Below are 24,257 nucleotides of genomic sequence, written 5' to 3'. Positions count from 1 at the left end.
CGGTGAAGGAGAAGGGAAATGAGCCCCTAAAACATTTTGGGAAACAGATAACACATTTTTAGCCTGAGAACAGGCTAAAACCCCTTCTGGGTAAGGGTCTGGCGTTGGGATGGGGATTGGTTCTGGGATGGGGATTGGTTCTGGGGTGGGGAGTTGTTCTGGGATGGGGATTGATTCTGGGGTGGGGCTGTGGGGTGAAGGAGAAGGGAAATGAGCCCCTAAAACATTTTGGGGTAAAGGGCTGGGATGGGGATTGATTCTGGAATAGGAACTGGTTGGGGATAGATTCTGGGCTGAACACCTCGCTCTGCTCCCCCTGCGGGATCTCCACGCCCCAAAAAGATCCCCAACAGCCCCTGGCATTCCCCCCACGCCGTCCTCACCCAGAAAAGCAAACGTGACCCCGCGGTGGCCGCTCAGCCTCGCCTGGGCCGTGGCCAGTGACTCAGGGAGGTGCCCGAGCCCGCTGTTGACTCTGGCAGGGCTGATACCAGCCTGGCCCCGCTGCTATAAGAGCAGCGCTGCCGGTGCCACCAAGCCACCGAGCCACCAAGGCACGGCATGAGGCGCCTGCTCCTCCTCGCCGCGCTCTGCCTGGCCCTGGCCAGCGCCCTCACCAGGTAAGGGGGTCCCCAAGGTGCGGGCTGTGTCCCCAAGGTGCGGGCTGTGTCCCCAGGGTGCAATCTGTGTCCCCAAGGTGCGGGCTGTGTCCCCAAGGTGCGGGCTGTGTCCCCAGGGTGAGGGCTGTGTCCCCAGGGGGGTTCGTGCCCAGTGCCAGTGGCAGTGATGGATGGGCAGAGCTGGTCCTGGACACCCTGTTGGTGCCACGCTGGGATTTCAGGGCTCTCCATCCCTCTGGAGGGTCTGAAATGGGGTCTGAAATGGGGCAGGCGGGGCAGAAAACCCCTAGCTGAACTACCCTTGGCTCTGCTCGCCTTGCCCAGCCTGCAGGTCCTTCCGTCAGTCACTGCCTGTCCTGTCCCTGCCAGGGCATGGGTCTGTCCTGCCAGCTCTGCCTGGCATTTCCTGAGCCCTAAAACACATCCAGTCCCCTGTTCTGCTGGGCCTCGGCTGGACATTGCTGGGTGGGGAGATGTGGGCTCTGGAGCTTCATCCTGGCTGTGCTGGGACCCCCAGTGTGGACACAGGAGTGACCAGGACCCCCAGGGAGGGCACAGGAGTGACCAGGACCCCCAGGGAGGGCACAGGAGTGACCAGGACCCCCAGGGAGGGCACAGGAGTGACCAGGACCCTCAGGGAGGGCACAGGAGTGACCAGGAGCCCCAGGGTGGTCACGGGAGTGACCAGGACCTCCAGGGTGGTCACGGGAGTGACCAGGACCCCCAGGGTGGTCATGGGAGTGACCAGGACCCTTGTCCCGCAGGGTGCCCCTGGCCAGGCGCCGCTCCCTGCGGAAGGTGCTGCGGGATCGCGGGAGGCTCTCCCACCTCTGGACAGCCCAGGGCGGGCAGGACACGACCGGCGAGGACTGCTCTGCCTTCTCGGAGACCAACGAGCCCCTGATGAACTACCTGGATGTGAGCAGGGAGCATCCTCAGGGTGCTGAGCAGCCCCCGGTGCCCAAACTCAACCCCGCGGCTGCGGGCAGTGCCAGGGCTCGCTGCCTGCCTGTCCCTTTGTCCCCGGGAATGTGGGGATGAGGACAAGGGAGGACATTCACTGCCACGCTCTGCCCGCCCCCGTGGAAGCTGATTTACTCCAAAATTCAAGTCACAATTAAAGTTAATTGAGAGCCCATCACAAAGCTCCCGGAGGTGGAGGGGATCCCCAGGAGAATCCCTGTCCCCAGAGCTCCCGGTGCTGAGAGTCCCCTCAGGGCCCAGAATTCCCAGAAAGAAGCAGTTCCTGAACCCACCTGCTGCCTTTTGTTCTCCGTTTCCATTGTTGTTCCTTAAATATTTGTCTCCTCTATTCCACCTGGCACGGCGTGGCGGTGACAGACCAAACTGAGCCCCATCCGTGCCCTGCAGACACCTCAGGCTCCCTTTTGCCACCCTTTCTTGGGGTGCTGGTGGCTCACGGGGGTCTCTGCCCCTCTCTTTGCCAGATGGAATATTTTGGGCAGATCTCCATCGGGACTCCCCCCCAGAATTTCACCGTGGTGTTCGACACAGGCTCCTCCAACCTCTGGGTGCCTTCTGTCTACTGTGTCAGCAAAGCCTGCGGTGAGTAGGGACCCCCTGACCCCACAGAGGCACCAACCCCAAACCCTGGGGGGTGTCCCCACCCTGCTGAGCCCTGCAAGTCACACACAGGTGACAGAAATCCAGGGGGGGACACCCAGGGGCTCAGAGGGGGATGAATGTGGCTTGTTTGGGTTCTCAGCAATCAGCCACCCCATGGAGCATCTCTGAGCAGCCCCAGGGCTACCCCAGAGCCCAGCGGGGACTGGGGAACATGGCTGGATCCTGGGAATTGGGGAATGCAGCTGGATCCTGGGAATTGGGAATGCAGCTGGATCCTGGGAATTGGGGAATGCAGCTGATCCCACAGTGCTGTGGGGCTGCTGCTGGCTGTGAAGCAAGGACAGCAGTGCTCATCTTAGGGCTCATTAAACACCACTAACGCTGCCCTCCCTGACAGCCCTCACACCTCAAATCAGACAGAAACAGGAGTTTTATCTCTCCTCCAAACCCCAGCATGGCCCCATCACCAGGAGTTTTGGTGGCACCAGCTGCACCACCACTTCACCTCACTGGTGGGGTGTCCTGCCAGCTGTGGCCACACAAAAAAATGACATTTCAGGTGACAGATCCCATCTCCTTCCCCAGCCCAGCACGCCAAGTTCCAGCCAACACAGTCCAGCACCTACCAGTCGGTTGGGACTCCCTTCTCCATCCAGTATGGGACCGGGAGCCTGACAGGGATCATCGGATCCGACCAAGTCACTGTGAGTTCCCTTTGGGTTCTCCTGCTCAGGACAACGTGCCTGGGAGCTCCTCATGGACTCATCCCCCATGGAATCCCCTCCTCCCTGCAGGTCCAGGGGCTCACCGTGAGCAACCAGCAGTTTGCAGAGAGCATCAGCGAGCCAGGAAAAGCCTTCCTGGACGCTGAGTTCGATGGGATCCTGGGGCTGGCTTATCCCTCCCTGGCCGTGGATGGGGTCACTCCTGTCTTCGACAACATGATGGCCCAAAATCTGGTGGAGCTGCCCATCTTCTCTGTCTACATGAGCCCGTATGGACGTGGCTTTGCTCTGGGATGGTGCTTGGAGGCTGGCGTGGCTTTGGGAGCAGGAGGGGCTGCTAAAATACAAATATTTTACTGAGGTCATGAAGGGGTTTTGGCACCAAGCTGAGCATAGCAGACCTCTGGCCTTACAGGATTTGTGGGAAGCAAACTGGGGTAAATTCATACTAAATGGAAAAAAAATCCCTCATGTGTCCTCCTCCTCCTCCTCCCTGCAGGGACCCCAAATCCCCCCAGGGGGGAGAGCTGCTTTTTGGGGGCTTTGACACCTCACGCTTCACGGGGACCCTGAACTGGGTGCCAGTGACCCAGCAGGGCTACTGGCAGATCCAGCTGGACAGGTGAGTGCAGCCAGGCAGGGAGGGCAGGGCTGGGGTGACAGAGCAGGACAAACCCCTCCCGGTCCTTCTCCCCTCCTCCAGCATCCAGCTGGGTGGCACTGCCACTTTCTGTGCCGCCGGCTGCCAGGCCATCGTGGACACGGGGACATCGCTCATCGCCGGCCCCGCCAAGGACATCAAAGAGCTGCAGAACCTCATCGGGGCTGTGTCTGTGGATGGGGAGGTGAGAGCAAGGGTGGGGACAGCAGGGGACAAAGCCTGGGGACCCCTCCCTGCTGGAAGGGACCCCCTGGGCAGCCCCTGAGCCCCTGCTGGTGTTCCAGTATGCCGTGGAGTGCAGCAACCTGGACACGATGCCCGAGCTGACCTTCACCATCAACGGGCAGCCCTACACGCTCAGCCCCCAGGCCTACACCCTCACGGTATGGCTGTGGCTCCCCCAGCACCACCCACCCCAAATTCCAGCGGCAAAGGTGGCCCAGAGCCACCCCAGAGGGTGACAAAGCCCCTCTGGTGTCTGCTTCGCCACCATTCCCGGGTGTTTCCACCTGCACGAGGCTCTCCATCGCCAGCTTTCCCCTTCTCCTTCCCCAGCTGTCTGGAGATGGTGTGACCTTCTGCATCAGTGGGTTCCAGGCCAACGACATCCCCCCTCCAAACGGACCCCTCTGGATTTTGGGGGATGTTTTCATCCGCCAGTTCTACTCCGTCTTTGACCGCGGCAACAACAGGGTGGGGTTGGCCCCCGCTGTCCCTTAGGGCTGTGAAGAGAGGACTGGACCTCGGCAGGGCAGGGGATGTCACCACAGCCTCGGTGACACCCAGAGGTGAAGCTGGAGAGCCCAGCAGGAGCTCAGTCCACGCCAGGACACTGTGATGTGAAAATGTCTGGAGCAGCTCTGTGATCTGCTCTGCACATTCTGTGTTTTCCAATCCTGAGCCAATAAAAGCTAAAATAAACCCAAAGCTGCCACGGTTCTGCTATAGGAGACCAGCAGACACCCTGCACCTCTCAGGGGTTACACTGGGGGTTAAATCCTCCTCTCTGGGTGATCCGTGGCACTGCCAGGGCTGCACTGCCAGCCTGACTGGAGCTTCCCTGGGAATTCCCCAGGGGCACCAAGAGGAGGATGCTTTGCCCAGGTAGTGCAGAAATCCCCCGAGGTGGCTCAGAGCATTGACTGGGGGAGCACTGGGAGCACTGGGAGCACTGGGAGCACTGGGAGCACTGGGAGCACACCTCTCCTCGGTCAGCAGTTGGTGTTGGTAACAAGAAAATACCAAGGAGACTGGAGAGGCCCTGGGGCTCTTTCTGTGCCACAGAACTCCTGGAACAAGTGGTGATTTCTGGAGAATTTTGCTTGGATTCCCTTGAGGAACTTAGAGTGACAATGTGGTTGGTGGCTCCTTGAAGCACGAAAGGGCAAAGCTGCTGGGCTGGCTCCAAGGGTGAGGGTTTTTTGGGGCTGTGGGGGCTCTGGGGGGCTGCTGGCCACGGTGGTCACTGATGGCACACGTGACTCAGTGACAGCACAAGGGATGTGTGACAATGCACGAGCAGCTGTGCCTCACGAGTGATGCAGCTGCAGCAGCGAGAAAGGGAAGCACAGGATAAGAAAAAGGTTATTTTTATCCAGGCCTTTGCTCTGTTTTCCCCACTGAGGCCCTGCAGTGCCAAGGCCTGGCGTGTCCATGTCCCAGCCCAAGCTTGGTGGCTTGTCCCACCTTGGGGACACTGCAGCTATCCCAGAGCAGAGCAGCCTTCAGGGCTGGGGCTGGGAGCTCTGGAATATTCCTATCTGGCTGCAAACACTGCGGCTGAGCCTCGTGGTTTGCAATAAAGGAAGAAATCTGCCTTCCCCAGAGGCACTGATTGTGCCCCTGACCAGTGTGGGCTCTGCGTGTTTCCTGTGTTGACTTCACCTCGCTCTGCTGAGATCCCAGATAAGGTGCTGGGGCAGCTGGACAAAGGTCTCCTGTCCCTCTTCCACCTTAACCCTCAGCACGCCGAGGTGCTGCTGAGCACTAGCCCAGGGCTGGGGGGAGCATGCAGCTCCCTCGGTGTGACAGGGACCAGCCAGTGTCCCCAGAGAGCAGCTGGCAGTGAGAGCTGCGTCACCCAGCACTGCTGTTTGGGATCCCAGAGCATTCCCTGCCCTCCTGGCAGGTCTGGGGGAAGTTGCTTGAACAAATACAAGCACCCCAACAAGGAGCAGCCCTGCTGTCCCCCAGGGAGGCTGAGCAGCGTGGGGAACACTCTGACACCTTTGGCTTCCTTCCCTTTCCCTCACTCTGACACCCTGCAGGGACAGCCCATCCTCTCCTCGTCCCCACGAGCCTTTCCTCGGGTTGTGTCACCCCAGCCTGGCTGTCATCACCCTCCTCACAGTCACAGGGCACCAAACCCAACCCTTTTCCTCAGAACTGCTGACGTGGGGCAGCAGCCAGGACGGGACTGAAGCTGTCTGTGGTGGCTGGAGCTGCTGAGCTGTCACCTTGGCTGTCACCTCCTGCACACCACTGCCTTCATCCGGAGGGAATCTCAGCCCAGGGGGGATCAGGAGAGCAGGAGATGTGGGAAAATCCCTTTTCTCGTGAAATCAAACAGCAGCCAGAGCCGATGCTGATGTAGCCTGGTGGGTACAGCCCCCGTGCCCGAAAGCAGAAGTGGCTGTGGGCATCTGCTGCAGTTTGGGATTGACCACAAACCCCATCGCCAGCAGCGTGGAGGGACATCGATCATCTGACAGCGTGAGCAACCCCTGTCCCAGCCGGGACACGCGAGGAGCGAGGGCAGAAGCTGTTGTGGGGGGAGGCTGGACAATAAAGTCTCTCTGCAAGGACAAAGGTGAAGCAGGATGGTGAAAATGGGCTGCAAACAGGGATTAGGAGGGAGCTGCTCCAGGGGAACGTCAGCCTTGTACCCACCGCCGGGGAGAACTGGCTGAGGTGCTTCTGCCGCAGCCCAGCTCCTCCCAGCGCCTGCCCTCTGGGGGGAAAAACAGATTTTTCTGGCCAGACAGGTCCCAAAATTACACCTGCAGAGGAGGGGGAGGAAGGTTTGTCCTGCTGAGTGCAGTGATCCTCCCTGAGATCGCATCAGGGTCTGTAAGGGGGGAAAAAATCCACAAAAACGATGGAACTGGAAAAGCAAAGTGGTCTCTGAGAGACCCCAAACCCTGGGCACGGGATCCACCAAAAACTGCTGCTGAACTGCAGGGTGAGGGAGGTTTCCCAGACCGGGGGGATGCTCCACTCCCACTGCAAACCCCAAATCGTCCCGAATGCTTGGCAAAGGCACAGGACCTGCCCTTGCACGTTGGGAAGCAGAGCTGTGCCAGAGCAGGTTCTCCCACTCCGCAGAGCCCTGGGCACCAGCCTGGTGCTGGGAGAGACTGCTCGAGGCTCCTTCCATTGCTCCGTGGGGCTGCTGAGAGCCCCAAAATCCCATTTACTGACTGAGCACATCCTGCAGGGGATGTCACCAGCTCTGATCCCACTTTTTTGGGATGTTCTCGGGATGCCCGTGCTGGCTGGGTGGGAGCTGAGGCTGCAGGGATGTGGCAGCGAGGGGCTGGGAATGATCCTGATTCCCACCCCGATCCTATCCTGCCTGGAAAAGGGGAGCTCCCAGCCCCCTCAGAGGGATCCCAGCCCCTCCTCAGCTGTCCCCAGCTCCCAGACCCGCGGATCCCAGCCCACGTTGTCCGAGCAAAGTCCGGCACAGCTCCCGGGATGCTGCCCGCAGCCCCGCCCGGCTTTGCCTCTCATTCCCCAAAAATTCCCCAGCGGGAATGCCGATAAATCGGGTCGGGGAGGTGGGTGAGAGGAACCAGGGGGGATTCTGAGAGGCCAAAAGTCACTTCCAAACTCCATCAGTCGGGGAGAACCTCGCTCTCCTTCCCCTGTGGGACGCCCAGGCGGGACGCAGGGAAAACCCACGGACATCCCAGCGGCCGCCCGCGGCTCCTCGCCAGCCCCGGCAGGATCTCAGCCCCTTTCTGCTGATGTCACGGCGCGGGGCCGCAGCCTCCTTCCCCGGCAGGGCAGGGCAGGGATCGGCCGCCCTTTCCTGGATCCTCCTCTCTGGCCGCTCCCCTGCCCGGCCCGGAGCCTCGGCTGCCCATCCTCGGGGTGTCCGGCAGGTGAGTGCTCTGCAGGTGACTCCCGGGGGCAGCCCAGACCCCCGGAGCGACAGCGAGGAGGCAAAAAGGTTGGGGAAACTCCGTTTGGAGTTTGAAAACATCTGGGCTGCCGAAAAGCTGGCGAGAAGCCTGGCAAGGTCCTGTGCGCTGAGACAGCAGGCTGTGCCCGTGCCAGGGATGCTGGCAGAGGGGCGCGGGGGGACCGAGACCCCAGAGCTGAGAGTTGCCTGGTGCTGTTCCAAGGGGGAATGGCGCTGGGCTGGCCAGCGCATCGGGGAGGAACGCAGGGATGAGGCTGCCAGCGTTTCCATTCGTGCCTTGGCAGGGACGCTGCCATGGGGATGGAGCTGCTGGAGAGTCCTGGGGCTGCTGGAGGGTGCTGCTCCCACCGGGGGAGGGGGTTTGAGGGGTCTCGGCCAGGCTCAGAGCTTGTGGGGACACGGGGACACACTGGGGTACATCCTGCGGGGAGATTTTTGGGTGCTCCCGTGATGGGATGCTCCCTGTGCTGGAGGGAATTCCACCCGGCTGGGGTCTTCTGTGATTAATAAATGTGATTGTCCCCAGGACCCCAGGGGTGTGCGGCAGGCTTAGGGGAGGGACTGAGCGGAGAGGGAGTGCGAGAAGCAGGGAAGTGGCTCCCGGCAGCTCTGAATGGTGATGAACCGGCGAGTCCGGGCGTGCTCGGCAGCCGGGGAGCCTGGAGCGGGCAGGGATGTGGGACGGGCTGGGCAGAAATAGGGATTTCTGCCCCCAGCACGGCTGGGACAGGCGTGTGACACGTGATGGCACGGAGAGGGCACAGCGACAGCCGTGGGGCCGGGATGGGAGGGTGGGAGCGGGGAGAGGATTGGGACCCAGCCCTGTCCCCAGAGCCTTGAGTCCCCGCTGTCCCCAGGGCCCCTCCATGGATGCCAGCAAGAAGGTGGATCTGAAGCTCATCATCATCGGAGCTCTGGGGTAAGCAGCGGGGCTGGCGAGGGAGGGAAGCCCCGCTGTGGGGTTTGGGGTGTGCAGCCCCTCCGTGACCCCCCGAGCAGGGCAGAGCCTCAGCAGTGTCCCTTTCCTCGCCACCAGCGTGGGCAAAACCTCCCTGCTGCACCAGTACGTGCACAAGACGTTCTACGAGGATTACCGCACCACGCTGGGCGCCAGCATCCTCACCAAGGTGGTGGCGGTGGACAGCACCCCGCTGAAGCTGCAGGTGAGCGGGGCTGGCACTGCCCGGGGTGCCCACCCTGATCCCGGGGGGGTGTGTGTGTGTGTCCCACCCTGTCCGGCTGTGCCCAAGTGCCCAGCAGGGTCGTGAGGTGCAGGGCTGGGTGTGCAGAGCCCGATTTGCAGAGTCTGATTTGCAGAGCCTGATTTTTCAGAGCCCAATTTTCAGTCAGATTTTCAGAGCCCAGTTTGCAGAGCCGGATTTTCAGAGCTCGATTTTCAGAGCCCAGTTCTTCAGAGCCCGATTTTCACAGCTCGATTTTCAGAGCCTGATTTGCAGAGCCCGATTTTCAGAGCCTAATTTTCAGTCAGATTTTCAGAGCCTCATTTTCAGTGTGATTTTTCACAGCCCGATTTTCAGAGCCCAGTTTTCAGAGCCCAGTTTGCAGCGCCCGATTTGCAGAGCCTGATTTTCAGAGCCTGATTTACGGAGCCTGATTTCCAGTGTGATTTTCCACAGCCCGATTTTCAGAGCCCAATTTACAGAGCCGGATTTTCAGAGCTCGATTTTCAGAGCCCGATTTTTCAGAGCCAGATTTTCAGTCTGATTTGCAGAGCCCGATTTTTCAGCCTGATCTTCCGAGCCTGATTTGCAGACCCAGTTTTGCAGAGCCCAATTTTCAGAGCCCGATTTTCAGTCTGATTTGCACAGCCCGATTTTCACAACCCGATTTTTCAGACCCCAATTTTCAGAGCCCAAATTTGCAGTGCCCCATTTCCAGAGCCCGATTTTCAGCATCCACGATCTACACTAAAATCCCACAGGAATTCTGGCGGCTCAGCCCCCTCTCCAAAGACCCCCCGGGCCACACCACCCACCCTGCTGCTGCCGTGTGTCCCTATCAGTGCCCTCCTCTGCCCTAGATCTGGGACACGGGGGGACAGGAGCGATTCCGGTCCATGGTGTCAACCTTCTACAAAGGCTCTGACGGCTGCATGCTGGCCTTCGACGTGACAGACAGGGAGTCCTTCGAGGCCCTGGACAACTGGAGAGATGATTTCCTGGACAAGGTCATTCCCAGGGAGCAGGATTTCCCCATGGTGGTGCTGGGGAACAAGATCGACCTCAGCGATCGGCAGGTAAGGGTGGAGGAGGGAGGAGCAGTGTCACCATCCCTGCAGGGATTGAAAAGCTGTGCAGATGTGGCACTTGGGGACATCGTTTAGTGCTGGGTAACGGTTGGATTTGGTGATCTGAAGGGTCTTTTCCAACCTCAGGGTTTCATGATTTTGTGACTGGGATGCTTTAGTGTCCTCATGGTTCATAAGGGTTGATCCTTGAGCTGCAGAACCTTCTCCTTCTGAGGAGTTTTCTCCTTAGCCTCACATGAAAACCAGAGCTCCAGGCAAGGTCCTGCCACCTCCCCCAGGGCTCTTGGAGGGGACAAACTGCGTCCCCCACTGTCCTTTGTCGCCACCAGAGGCAGCAGGAATGACAACCTCAGGCACTGCCAGCACCCTGATTTTTTGCCTTTTCTTTTTATACCCTTCTATACATTTTTATACTCTTTTTTATATTTTCTGTACTCTTCATCCAGCCTTCGTGCCTTTAGCTTATATGCTTGTAACTTTTGTAGTCTAATATTTTAGCTTAGTTTTGAAGTCCTGCAAGGCAGAAAAACCAAACATTCACTGCAAGAAGTCAGAAAGAAGTCACAGTAAGAAGTCAAAACTCGATAGTTTTCTCTGGAACTTATTTTGTAAACCGGGCTCTAGCCTCATTTAATGAAGAGTGATTAAAATAGAAAAACAATTATTTCATTTTTTAAGTTTCTTGTTGGGAGATTTTGGACAGCTATGCTAATTTGCAAAGTCTATTAAATTGTATATGAATTATATGGTTAGTGTACATCTCTGGGTGTCCTACCTGGGGAGATCCTATTAAAATACCAGATCCTATTAAAATACCATCGGATCCTAATAAAATACCGAAGTAAAACCCTTTTAACCCTTTAATCACGCCTGCCTCATAATTCTGCCAGCCGAAAGGCACCACCCAGCAGTGCCCAGCTGGGTGACAAAGTTCCCTGTCCCACCCCTGAGCTGTGGCTCCATCCTCCCGCCCCGCAGGTGCCCAGGGAAACAGCCTCAGCCTGGTGCAAGGAGAAGGATATTCCCTATTTCGAAGTCAGCGCCAAGAACAACATCAACGTGGCCGAGGCGTTCGAGACCCTGGCGAAGCAGGCGCTGAGCACGGTGAGTGAGCATCGTCCCGGCTGGATTTGGGGCAGGGAGAGCACGGTGAGTGAGCATCCCCGCGGCCGGATTTGGGGCAGGGATTTGGGGTGGGATGGGAGTCAGCCGGGGCTGGGCTCGGCCAGGGCTCGTCGGACAGATGCTGCGGTGTGGAATAGCTCCTGCCGTGACGGAGAGCCCCGCGAGTGAGAAACGCGGCGTTGATCCTAAATCCTAAATCGGGATGGGAATTGCCTTTTCCCTTTCCCACGGCGATGTGGCACCCACAGCGCGCCAGCACTGTCCCCTAGCGGCCATCCCACGGGGACAGCCGTGTCCCCAAGCCCTGCGCTAGGTGGCTTCCCCTGCATTTTGCCTTTATCCCAGCTCAGGGCTGAACCCCGGCGCTCGGCGGTCTGTCTGTCTGCTCAGGCTGGCTCGGAGCTGCTGTCACTCATCCTTCCCCTTCCCTGTTTTTTCTGCAGTATAAAGGGATTTTTGAGAGCTATTTAACCGACTCCATCAAGCTCACTCCCAACGACAAGCCCAAGCAGAGCTGCTGCTGACCGCGGGGCCGCTGGACTCCCCATGCCCAGGGCTCTGTGCCCACTGCCCACCCACTGACCAGCGGCTGCCATGCCAGGGCACAGGAATGCCACCGCCGGACACATCCCGGGATTTGCTGCTTCCCACGCCTCTGCAGCTGCTCTCCCTGGTGACACCAACCCCCTCGGTGTCGCGGTGGCCCTGCCTGGCACCCGAGCGGGCGGTGTCCCCGCGGTGACGGTGCCAGGGCTCCGGGCAGTGCTTCAGAGACCAGGGTGACCTGGCACGGCGGGTGACCCTTCCCAGCGCCCGGACTGGTGTCCCCAAGGCTCTCAGGGTGCGTTTGGCTGGCCTGGGGGGACAATTGGTGGCCTCAGCACAGAGCCCTCCCGGGATCAGCCACTGCGGAGGCAACTACACCGTGCCTCAGTTTCCCCTGCTCTCATGCACATCCCAGTCAAACACCTTCCTCCTCCCGCCTCGCTGGGGAGGATTCTCAGAAAAGCACTTTGTCAGGGATACTTTTCTTTCTTTTTTTTTTTTTTTTTTTAAGAGGAAATTAAATATTTCATTTTTATTTATATTTATGTGTCGCAAAACCCTCCCCAGCCCCGCAGAAGGAAGGTGGGATGGGAGCTCCACACTTTCCTCCTTGAGGCTTTTCATCTTCTCGGGGCTGAGGGATGCATTTTGGGTCTGGATTGGTTTTTTTTCCAGTGCAAATTTCGGGTCAGGGCACAGAGGAGACGCCGAGTGGCTGTGCAGGGGTGGCGTGGGGACCTGGCTGGGGTGGCTGTCAGCAGAGGGAGCCTGCCGGGGGCACAGCCAGCCTCCTGCTTCCCTTCCTGCATCCATCCCATCCCATCCCATCCCATCCCATCCCATCCCATCCCATCCCATTATCCCATGCCATCCCATCCCATCCCATCCCCCTCCGGGCTCTTCCAGCCCCTCAGTCCGGCCCAGGCTGAGGCTGCCCGGTGCCACTGTCACCCCTGGGGCTGCAGCATCCCCCGGCCGGGCTGGGTGCACTCAGCTGGATCCCCAGGGAGGTCACCAGGGACCCGCTGGAGACCTGCAGTGGTCCCGCCGAGCTGCCCCGGTGTCACCCGCGGGTGGCAGTGGCAGCGGCAGGGCAGGGGGTGGCAGGTGAGCTCAGGTAAGGTGACACCTGAGCGCGGGTTGGGCACGGGGGGCTGCGGGGCTGCAGAGGAACGGAGAGTTCGCACCCTCCCCTTACGCAATGCTGCTGTTTATTTGGGCACCGGGCCGGCAGAGGATTTGTCCCTTCGCACTGCGAGGAAAGGGACATTAACCATTTCCTCCCCGCGTCCTGCACGCCCTTTGCCCACCCCGGAGCCCCCCTCACACCCAGCACCCCCAAACCCATCCCGGCCACTCTCCAGGCCGTTTGGACAGCGGACACAGTGCTGTCCGTGCCAGCAGCGGTGCTGTTTCTCATCACACCCTTTCCCCAGCGCTGGCAAACAAACACCCGATCTGGTTTAGCCCAGCCAGCAGCAGTTGGGACACCCAGAGCTGAGCAGGGCACAGAAATGCACCCAGAGGAGCTCTGCCAGCCAGGGCTGAGCGGCCTTGGCACAACCCCAGGGATGGATGGGCTGCTGGAGCCTGGGAGTGGCTGGAGCTGGAGCCAGGGGGGAGCTGCAGTCCGGGATGGCCAGGAGAGGGACAGCCAAGAGCACCCAGACAGGCTGGGGTCAGTCCTGGAGCTGCAGACTTGGCTCAAGATCCACATGCAGCCCAGGACAGCCTGGATAAGGACAGCCAGGAGCACCCAGACGGGCTGGGGTCAGCTCTGGAGCTGCAGACTTGGCTCAGGGTCCACCTGCAGCCCGGGATGGCCTGGAGAAGGACAGCCAGGAGCACCCAGACAGGCTGGGATCAGGTAGAACCTGCAGGCACAGCTCTCTGCAGAGCCCTCATGCAGGCTCCGAGGTGCTGGGCTCAAACCAAGCAGAGCCTCATCACCTTGTGCACCCCCAGAACATCACTCCAGGCGTGGGAATCAAGGCTGTGAAGGATGCTGCCACCTTGGGAGCTGGCAGGACCTCCACTGGCATCAGCACCAGGTAGAAACCCTGGCTAACACACCTTGCAGGTGACTGGGTGTCACAGCCATCCAGCTTCTCCTCCATCCCTCTTCTATTCAGGGTGTCCTGCTGGCCAGGCAGCCCTGGGACAGCCAGGAAGGCCAGGAGACCGAGCAGGGTGGCACAGAGGGTGGCACAGAGGGTGGCACAGGGCCAGGCAGGATGCTGGCAGGAGCAGCCAGAGGTGCTAAGCTGGTAACACTATCCTGCCGCCGAAACTTGATAAAGGACAGGGGGAGGTTTGCAACACGTGGGATTAGCAAGGTCAGCCCGAGATTTTCTCAGGGTGAAAATCAAAGGGGAAAATATTTGCCTTGTGTGACTCAGTGAGTTCCTGAGCAGCCACCTGAGCTCCTGAGCTCACCATGACAGAGCCTGTGGCCACTGCTGAGGAACCAAACTTGCCCCACACTGCCTTTTGTAATGACCAGAGACACTCCCCAGCTGCTCTGCTGCCTCTGCAGGTTTTCTTTCACTCATTGAAATGACAAAAATCAGTAAAATCTCACCCTGATGATGGTCACCAATCTGAGACCATCCTGATGTTGTTGCAGAAGAGCTGCCCTCAGAATTTTTGGAATTATCACCCTACATGTGCCCTAGATCCCTGACTCCCAGCTGCACTTTGCTTCAGTGTTCTGAGCTTCAATTACCCCTGAGAGTTCCTCAAAATCCATCATCCCACTGAAAGCCCAGCTCTGGTGGAACCAGCCCTGCTGAGGCCTGGCTGCTTCCAAAAATTTGCATCCCAAATCCTCCTCCGCTGCTCCTTCCTGAGACACATCCCAGGGACAGGCAGCAGAGCCAAAGAATTATGGGATCAAGAATTTGGGATGGGAAAACCCTCTGAGGTCAAGCCCAAGCCCACCATTAAATCATGTCCCTAAAAGTCTACCTACCCCTGGAGCTGGGTGGGATTAAACTCTTTTATTGAACCTGTGAGAATTAAAATAAAGGCACTGGAAAGTACCTTAAAAAACTACGGAGTGAATTCTAAAAAACCCAAGTTTTCCAGTTTGGGAAGCAGAAACCCCATTAACCTGGAGCTGGGACTGAGAACAACTCAGTGCCTTCAACCACTTCAAAGCTGACCTGATAAAGCCCACAGAGGTTCAAAGTTCCAGGTAACCTTTGCAAGGCGTCAGACCTGAGAACCACAACCCGGCATCACGCAAAGCCTTATCTGTGCCCCGCGGTGCCACCGGGCTGCAGGGCAGCAAACACCTCCGGAGGTGTCACCACAGCCTCCCCGGGCCACCAGGGCCACTCCTGTCCCTTCTCCCTGCTCGTGAAGGGCTGGGGTGGTGGCCTGGCCTGTGGCACACTGGGATTTCTTTCCAAAGCACTCCTGGTGCTGTTGATTGCCTGAGTTACTGTGCTGCATTTCCATCCTGGTGAGAGGGTGACACTGATGGGATTGGTGTGACTGTCACTGTCACTGTCCCCCCAAGACATGACTGTCACTGTCCATCCCAGGTGTGACTGTGACTGTCCCTCTGAGATGTGATTGTCCCCCCAAGTGTCATTGTCCCTCCAGGTGTCATTGTCCCCCACAGGTGACATTGTCTCCCCCCAGGTGTCACTGCAACTGTCTATCCTCCCCAGGTGTGACTGTGACTGTCCCCTCAAGGTGTGATTGTCCCCGCAGGTGTCATTGTCCCTCCAGGTGTCATTGTTACCTCCAAGTGTCACTGTCCCCCCCAAGGTGTCACTGTGACTGCCCCCCCAAGATGTGATTGTCCCCGCAAGTGTCACTGTCCCTCCAGGTGTCACTGTCCCCACCAAGATATCACTGTGACTGTCCAACCCCCCAAGGTGTGACTGCGACTGTCCATCCCAGGTGTGACTGTGACTGTCCCCCCGAGATGTGATTGTGCCCGCAGGTGTCATTGTCCCTCCAGGTGTCATTGTCCCTCCAAGTGTCACTGTCCCCCCCAAGGTATCACTGTGACTGTCCCCCCAAGATGTGATTGTCCCTCCAAGGTGCGACTGTCTCCCTCAGGTGTCATTGTCCCCCCCAGGTGTCACTGTCGCAACCAAGGTGTCACTGCGACTGTCCATCCCCCAGGTGTGACTGTGGCTGTCCACTCCCCCAGGTGTGACTGTGACTGTCCATCCCCCCCAGGTGTGACTGTGATTATCCCCCCAGGTGTCACTGTGACTGTCCACTCCCCCAGGTGTGACTGTGACTGTTCCGCTCAGGTGTGATTGTCCCCCCAAAGTGTGATTGTCTCCCCAGATGTCACTGTCCCCCCCAAGGTGTCACTGCAACTGTCCCACCCTGCCAGGGACACACAGTGACCCCTGGCCATAAGCACAGCTGTCCCCTCACCCTCTGCCCACCCAGCCCAGCACCCACTGGTTCTCCTCATCCAGCACCTCCACCCTGCCTAAACCTCCTGAAAAACCCATTCAGGCATCTCTTTCATCTAAAATCTGCTGATCTCTGACCAGGGGCGACAGGACCTCCTCATCCTCACGTCAAACTCCTGAGCTCCTCTGCAGGCATTGACCTCAGAGCCCCGAACAACGAGAGGGTTTATTGAATGTTTTTTTATCTCCCATCGCTGGGCTCGCAGCAGCTTTTGGCCCTTAATGAGTCGCCCAAGGCCACATAGCAGCGGTGATGGGACCACGGTCACTCCCCTGCCCTGCTCTGCCTGGCTCAGGGCTGGGGGAAGCAAGGAGAAGCCTCACGTTCTCCTCCACGCATTTTTCTGGGGGAAATTCCTCTTTTTTTTTTCAAATTGGAAAAACCTCCCTTCGCTGGAACTCAACGGTTTAAGGGAAAAGGAGTCATTGTGGTTGAGTCTCCTGGATCAGAGTGGGCAGAAAGCCTTGAGGGGTGGGAGAGGCAGTGCCTGGAGCAAACCCCCAACCCAAATTCCAGGGCGATGGGATTCTCCAGTGTCCCCCCTTGGCCCGGGGGGCTGCAGGGCTGCTCCAAGGGCAGCAATTTCTGATCCCTGGGCTTCTCCCAGCCAGCCCCAGGAGCTGCTGTCCCTTGGGCAGACCTTGCTGAGCACACTCCAAGGCAGATATCTTACACCTATTTTACAAATAAGATAACAACCCGTGCTCAAGGTGACCTGCGGCAGAGCTGGGACTGACCAGAGAGCAGGGCCAGCCCCAGCTGGGGACACACAGGACTCTCTGGGGGCTGGGCAGGGTCTTTTGGGGGGTGATGATTCCTCTGGAAGCCTTTGTGATGCTCCAGGCAGAAATGTGGCTCGCTGGGGTTTGCTGTGACCACCAGAACGTGCCATGAGGTCTCACCCTGCAAATTCTTCACACACACGCAGGTGACACAGCAGGTGACACGGCCTCAGCAGGTGACACAGCCTCTGCTGATGTCCCCACGGGGCTCAGGCAGGCTGGACAGGCCCTGAGCAGATGTGACCAGCCATTCCCCCAGCAGATAAACCCCAAAGCCTCTCCCCAGCCCCAAGGTCACCCCGAGAACTGAATAGCCCCAAACACTGCTGAGCCACAGGGACAGCTCAGAACCTCCCAAAGCTTTTCTGCATTCCACCCTTCACTTTGGAGCTGTAAATAATCCTGCTGTCTCCCTCTGGGACATTGTGTTCCTCATTCCTGCCCGGATCAAGCCGCTGCCCCCTGTGCCAGCCGGTGACACCGGTGGGGACAGCAGCGCCGGCGGTTTGGTTTCCTGTCAGGTGGCAGCTGTGGCTCCAGCCCTGGCACCACGGAGCCAACGGCTGGGCCAGCCGTGCCAGAGGGATGGTGGCACCTGGCCACCAAGGAGCTGCCTTCCTGGGCCAGCAGGAATGGTGATAACCAGCCCTGGGGACCTCAGTGCTGCAGCCGGGCTCTATGAGGTGACACATGGCCCCATGGTGACACTGGGGGTGCCAACCCCTGCTGCAGCCAGGCTCTGTAGTGACACATGGCCCTGCAGTGACACTGGGGGTGCCAACCCCTGCTCCAGCCAGGCTCTATGAGGTGACACATGGCCCCATGGTGACACTGGGGGTGCCAACCCCTGCTCCAGCCAGGCTCTGTGAGGTGACACATGGCCCTGCAGTGACACTGGGGGTGCCAACCCCTGCTCCAGCCAGGCTCTGTGCAGTGACACATGGCCCCATGGTGACACTGGGGGTGCCAACCCCTGCTCCAGCCCGGCTCTGTGCAGTGACACATGGCCCCATGGTGACACTGGGGGTGCCAGCCCCTGCTCCAGCCCGGCTCTATGAGGTGACACATGACCCTGCAGTGACACTGGGGGTGCCAATCCCTGCCTGTCCTACAGCACTGGGCATGTCCTGCTCCAGGAATGGTCACCTCATCTCTGTAGGGGTTTGGCAGCCCAAATCTCTGCCTCCCCATCTGGCTGAGGGTTTCAAAAGCTCCTGAAGGGACAGACGGACAGGCAGGACACCCGGCCTGGTGTCAGCTGTCCCTTGTGCAGGTGTCACAGCCTGAGCAGCACATCAGCCACTTGGGGAAACCTCTCAGCATCTCTCAGCCTCTTCAGCACCTCCCAGATCCTCACGAAGCACCACATTCTCTGCACAGAAGCTGCCTCGCTCCACCTGCAGCATCTCCATCCCAAACCCTCCCTGCTGCCCATACCTGTGCCTCTCCCTGCACAAACCCCATTTCCTCGGCAAAACCACCCAAAACCGAGGAGCAGCTCTGGCTGCAGGTCTGGGGATGGGAGAGGGAGGGAAGGAAGGATGGATGGATGGAGGGAGGAAGGCTCCCTGCAGGTCCCACCAGCCCCAGGACCCAGCTGGCTCTGCCCCAGGGCACGCACTGCCTTTCCCTGCTGACACCAACCCCGGGGCTCTGCTCAATTATTACCGCTGAATTATTGCCCTCATTAAGTGCTAATATTAATCATCTGCAAACAAATCCACACATTCCAGCGCACGGAGTGCTGCTACCCGCCCAGCAGATAACCTGACCAGCAGCCAGGGCTGACCTGGGGAGTCCCGGGGGTGTCCTTCCCTGTCCCAGTGCTCCCTGGCTTCCCGGCCCTTCCCAGCCACTCATCCACGTCCTGCACATCATCCTGGCTGCCCTGCTGGTGGCCACATCCTCGGGCCACCTGGGGGGAGTTTGGCCAGAGCAGAAAGAGGCAGAATGAGTTGTGTTTATAGTTCCTGAAGGTGGAGTTTGACCAGGACTGCACCTCCTGCACTAGAGGTTCCCCAGGACCATCGGTGGCTGCACAGGGCTGGGCTCTGCACAGGACAAGACCTCGTAGTGCCCTGATCACACCCACCAGGACTTTGGAACAGCAGCTCCTGCCACAGGGAGCAGGGAACAGCAGGGAATCTGTGCAGGAGGGACACGGGGGCTGGAAAGGGACAGGGAGAGCCTGAGGGGCTCATCCAAGTCATTCCCTGGGGGGAAATGATGGAGAATTTCAGCAGGATGGAAAACTTCCTTGGGTTTTGCCAGCGCTGGGGGTGCAAGAGTCCAACCAGCTGGACTCCAGCCCTGCCAGCATCCCAGTCCAAGCCCCAGCAACAGCACCACTGAGTCACTTGGGGCTGGCTTTGTGTCCCTTCGCTGTCTGTGCCAAGGGTCAGTGGCATTCCCATGGACCTGCCATCCCACTGCTGACCTGGCCAGACTCTCCCTGTGCCTGCCCAGGGCCTGCTGCAAGGAGCAGGATGAGGAGGGTGAGGAGGATGAGGAGGGTGAGGAGGATGAGGAGGATGAGGAGGATGAGGAGGATGAGGAGGATGAGGAGAATGAGGAAGATGAGGAGGATGAGGGGGGTGAGGAGCACCAGCTGCTCCTCTTCCCCTCCTGCCGGGAGCCAGCTTTGGAATTTCACCTTTCATCTTCCCTCGGTGGAGCTTTGCTAGAAAAAACGCCATTCACTGGCGGCAGAAGTCCCTTTCAGCAGGAACATTACAGCCAATTAACCCTGGATGTTAATTAGCACCATCCAGGATGCTGTTTCCCTTCTTTCTGCGGTTCCTGGGGAGCAGGATCCCTGTGGATGCTGGAGCTCCTCGTTCCCTGGATTTGCCCTGTGGCAGGGACCTTTGGGGACACTCGTGGGCTGCTCCCTCTGCCATGTCACACATTCCTCTTCCACAGTGCTCCGCTCCTATCAGGCTGCCCTTTAGAAAAACCCACTCGATATGAGTTATTAATGGTATTTACAGGATAACTGCCTGGCAATTATTACCTCTGTCGGTCAGCTGGCAGTGAATCAGCCCCCTTCCCTCCGGCACCTCGGGCAGGGTGTTCCTCCGGCGTGCTGCAGACACTGATTGATTTGCATAGGATGAGGTTTCTTGGCAGGAGCTGCTGATGCCTCGAGCAGGCACAAGGTACCGGGAATTTTTGCTCTGGGAGCGAGCAAAGGCCACGCTGATGCTGTCTTCCTTCTCCTCACCCCAGCTGTGTGCTCCCTGCTCCTCCATCCCTCTCCCTGCTCCTCCATCATCTCTCTCCCTGCTCCTCCATCCCTCTCCCTGCTCCTCCATCTCTCCCTGCTCCTCCATCTCTCTCCCTGCTCCTCCATCCCTCTCCCTGCTCCTCCATCTCTCTCCCTGCTCCTCCATCTCTCTCCCTGCTCCCTTCTCCCATCATTTCCCAGCACTCACACCCTGGTGGGGCAGGTGACACCCGGAGGAGGGAGGGCAGCACAGCCACCCCCACGGACACCTCCTGCCAAGCTGTCCTTGGGGATGAGAGGAACACAAAAGATCAGTTCTTCCGCAGCAGATAACCCCCTGCAGCTTCCTTCTGGTGCCCAATTCCTTTGGGGACATGTCCCTGTCCAGTCCTGTGCTGATGCCCCTGACCATCTCATCACCTGCAGCATCCTGGCTCCTGCACTCCCAAATTCCTCTGGGAAGAGAGGAGTCTAGGAACCTGGAGAGGAATCCAGGAGCCTGGAGAGGAGTCCAGGAGCCTGGAGAACAGGACAGGAACCTGGAGAGGAGAGGAGTCCAGGAGCCTGGAGAGGAGGCCAGGAGCCTGCAGAGAAGTCCAAGAGCTAAGAGAGGAGTCCAGAAGCCTGGAGAGGAGTCCAGTAGCTTGGAGAGAAGGACAGGAGCCTGGAGAGTAGGACAGGAGTCTGGACCCAGCTTGTACAGCGGTGTTGCCATGGGTTGGACAGGCAGGAGGGACTGAGCCCTGTCCCCTGCTCTGAGCTGGCCCTGCCATGTCACAGGAAGTTTTCCAGCTTCACACACTGCCTCTCCCAAACCCCTGGCAGCTTCCAGAGCTGGGGATCGGGCAGGACCCCGGGAGTGGCTCCCGAGCTGCAGTCCCATCCCGTCCACCCGTGTCCCCTGCCGGGGGCGGCGGAAGAACCTGTCCAACCCCGCGGGGCAGCTGTGGCTCCTGATGGCACACAGCACATCCCCGAGCCCCCAGCGCATCCCCGAGCCCTCTCTGCCGGGCTGACAGCGGCGATTCTCCCCTCCTCTCATCCCTTTGAACCTGGGGATGACACAGACTCCTCTTCCCGCTGCCAATCGCACCCCCGGCGGGTCGGCGATGGCACAAAGCGCCCCATTGTCCAGCCCGGCGGCGCGCTGCCGGCCGGAGCTCCAAGGCCGGGCAGTCGCTGCCCACCGAGGCCAAAAAAAGCATCTCCTGCCGCCCCCGACCCCCGGCAGGGCAGGGAGGGGTGCGAGGGGACGTGAATATGAGCTATTGTCACCCGGAGCGCGGAGGGACCCGCAGAGGGGATCAAACGGGCCAAGCCGGGCAGGGAGGGGTGGGGTGAGGGGGAACATCCCAAAAAGCTCTTCTGCCTCTTCAGATGTCCCCTTATCTCCCGCGGCTATCTCCTGCGCTCAGCCCGGCTGTACCTGGCCGCAATTAGCTCCTCAAGCCAATCAGGCGCCGAGCTCAGCCCTCGGTCCCCTTGACTGAGGTGATTTATAAATGACTCACCGGCTCGTTTGAGCTCAGAGCTCCGCACACCTCGTCGGGAGCACCGCTCCTGCCCCATCCGCACCCCGCCGCGATCCCCAGGCGCAGGTAACTCCAACAATCGGCCTCTTTGTCTGGGGTGGGCGTGGGGGATTTACACTCCGGTTGCACAGCCACTGGGTGTGAGTCGCACTATTTGGAGAACTGGTACTTCTTTTTTTCTTTTTTTTTTTTTTTTTTGCCTTTTTTCCCCCCTTTCTCTTTTCCTCCCTCCTCTCGCCAAGGGGATTTTCCGGCGGCAGATTTGCTCAGGAATTAGCAACACCAACCATCCAGCAGCTTGATTTATTGCGAAGAGAGGCTGGAAGAGCCAAAAATGCGAATTAATTATTGCTAGAATAAATCCTGCCGTCTTACCCCGCCTGGTTCCCGCTGAGATGTGTGGAGGGATTTGCCTGGCATAGGAGAGGCAACACTGATTGAATCTTACAACCACAACTGATGACAGACACTCGGTTTCTGGGTCATTGTCACGACCAGAACTGTGTGTGGATTTGTGGAAATTGCTCCCTGCCCCGAGGATGTGGCACATCCCGGGCTGGAGGGAAAGGCTGTGGAGCCTGCAGCAGCGGTTGGGAAGCACTGGTTGTGCACAGCAATCCGAGCCAGGAAAGGGGATTTGGCTGCGCAGAGCATCCTGGCGCAGGCAGGCAGGTCAGGAGGGAATTTTGAAGGTGGGGATGAGGCGTGCTGCCAGCCTGAGGCCTGTCACAGGGTGCAGGGTCTCCAGCTCTTCCCAGTGCCCTTCCTTGGGATGTTTGGCTCCACTTCACTCAGGTTTCTTCATATAGAGGTGAGAGGAAACATCCCCTCGTTCTTGCTCCGTGGTGACAAACCTCAGTTCCCGCAGCTGGGATGCTTTCTGCTCTGCTCTGCCCTGATAAAATTTGCCCACACCTTGTTTGTAAGCAGGCTGGAACCTGGAGCTGGGGACTTGTCCTCCTTTCCCTGGGAGATAAGTGCTCGCAGTGGCATTTGCTCTGCTCACCCAGAGTTCCTGCCCCGGGTCAGAGATTCCCAGCGCAGAAATGCTGTCCCATCCTCCACCTCGGGGACAGGATGGACGGGGTGACCCCAGAGGTGTTTTTCCTTCTCTGACAGCAGCTCCACAGGGGAGGGAGTGTGTGGAGGAGTGAGTGATGTCTCAGTGCTGGCAGGTGCTGCAGGAATGCAGCAAACTTTTCAATTCCTTGGGATTGGCGTTGCCCACCTGCTCTTCAGAGGAGGGCAAGGGCTGTGGCAGTGAGGGACAACAAAATCCCACTTCTCCTTCTTTTAAATGTCCTTTCCACTCTCCCCTCCTGCCCATCCCAGCTGCTTTTTACACAGGAAGGGGACAGACAGCCCTTCCCAGGGATGGGACTGAGATGCCGTTGGGGTCAGGCACTGCTCTGCCAGGTGACACCCCGGGGGACAGCAGGACAGGGAAGCTGGTGGCTTTTGGAGGCCTGTGCTGGGGTGCACGGACATCCCAAAGCACAGCACCCCGGGCCATGTGCCCCATGCCTCACCCCAGCCCAGCCCTTCCCCGGAGAGCCACGGCGCTGATGCAGCTCTGCCAGCCATGGAGAGCTGGGGTGGGGTTGGGAACGAGTGGAGAAATCAAACAAATCCCACAGCAAGTGGGTCCAACCTGGACTTTGCTGCCCTGGTGTCAGTGCAGAGCAGATCCTCCATTCCCCCAGGAGCCGAGCTGCTGAACAGAAACATTCCACTTCATAACCACCCTGCCAGCCAAACACTTTGGCTTCACCTTCAGGAGCTGGCAGATGCCTGAAGGTTTTATTATTCTGGTTACCAGGCGCAGAGCTAGTTTGGTTAGAAACTCGTGTGAAGTGGGACATCAAACATTGGCAGCAGCCCAGAACTGCAGCTCTGCCCGCTGCCTGCGCTGGGCTGGGTCACTCACAGCCAGAAAAGAGCCATCTGCCCGGTGGAAATCACCTATTCAACACTCCAAATCAAAGAAAACATTGATTTCATGCCTGGCTGCAGGCATGGAGTGGAGGATGGCAGATCCTGGGGGAATCAGGGGGAACTCAGGGCATTGGGATGGGAGGTGGGAGCTGGAGGGAAGCAGAGATGTCTCCTCCCCACCCTGCACTGTGGCACAGGACTCATTCCGTGCCTCCCAAATATCCACCAGCACCTCCTGGCTCCTCTCACCCCCCTTCTCCCTCTCCCTCTGGCTTTTATTCCACCAGCCATCACGGTGGTTCCTCGTGGAGAACTGGCTGGAACAGCTAAGTTTTGACTGAACTTTATGGATTCTGGCATTCTGCCTTTCCTGAGGCATTGGGTGTTTTTCATAACTGATTTATATGCTCTTCTAGTGTCAGCTTCTTCTGTTTCTAGTGGGTAAAGGTTAAGAAAAGGTTAAATCCCAGGGACATCCCAGGGTATCAGCCACCTAAACACAACCTCTGCTTCCCTCTCCCCAAATTACTGGGAATGATGTTTTTCCCAAAATTCCTGTGCCAGAAACGTGGGGCTCTAGCTGTGGCTTCATCCCTGCCAGGTTTTCCTCCTGAATCAGTTCATTTGTAGGTGAAGCCTGTGGCCAGCCAGAGCCA

The 24,257-nt window shown here is 58.8% G+C and overlaps 2 protein-coding genes across 2 annotated transcripts; both read left to right on the top strand.

Moving 5' to 3' along the window:
* The first annotated feature begins 317 nt into the window (after positions 1-317).
* On the top strand, positions 318-4,520 carry CTSE (cathepsin E). Its single transcript, XM_085044251.1, has 9 exons — positions 318-620; positions 1,385-1,538; positions 2,069-2,186; positions 2,793-2,911; positions 3,002-3,201; positions 3,432-3,554; positions 3,636-3,777; positions 3,878-3,976; positions 4,149-4,520. The coding sequence occupies exons 1-9, from the start codon at positions 562-564 to the stop codon at positions 4,311-4,313; spliced, it is 1,179 nt and encodes a 392-aa protein (XP_084900377.1). The 5' UTR covers positions 318-561; the 3' UTR covers positions 4,314-4,520.
* A 3,054-nt stretch (positions 4,521-7,574) lies between these two features.
* On the top strand, positions 7,575-12,221 carry RAB7B (RAB7B, member RAS oncogene family). Its single transcript, XM_085044252.1, has 6 exons — positions 7,575-7,714; positions 8,598-8,659; positions 8,777-8,903; positions 9,782-9,997; positions 10,988-11,113; positions 11,578-12,221. Exons 2-6 carry the CDS (start codon positions 8,607-8,609, stop codon positions 11,656-11,658), a joined length of 603 nt encoding a protein of 200 aa, XP_084900378.1. The 5' UTR covers positions 7,575-7,714; positions 8,598-8,606; the 3' UTR covers positions 11,659-12,221.
* The last annotated feature ends 12,036 nt before the right edge of the window (positions 12,222-24,257 follow it).

Source organism: Lichenostomus cassidix, unplaced genomic scaffold (genome assembly GCF_008360975.1).
Source record: "Lichenostomus cassidix isolate B80296 unplaced genomic scaffold, HeHo_3.0 unassigened_scaffold_chr26, whole genome shotgun sequence".
NCBI classification, from domain to species: Eukaryota; Metazoa; Chordata; class Aves; order Passeriformes; family Meliphagidae; genus Lichenostomus; species Lichenostomus cassidix.
Note: the sequence above shows the minus strand (reverse complement) of the source record. Positions and strands in the feature narration are given on the sequence as shown.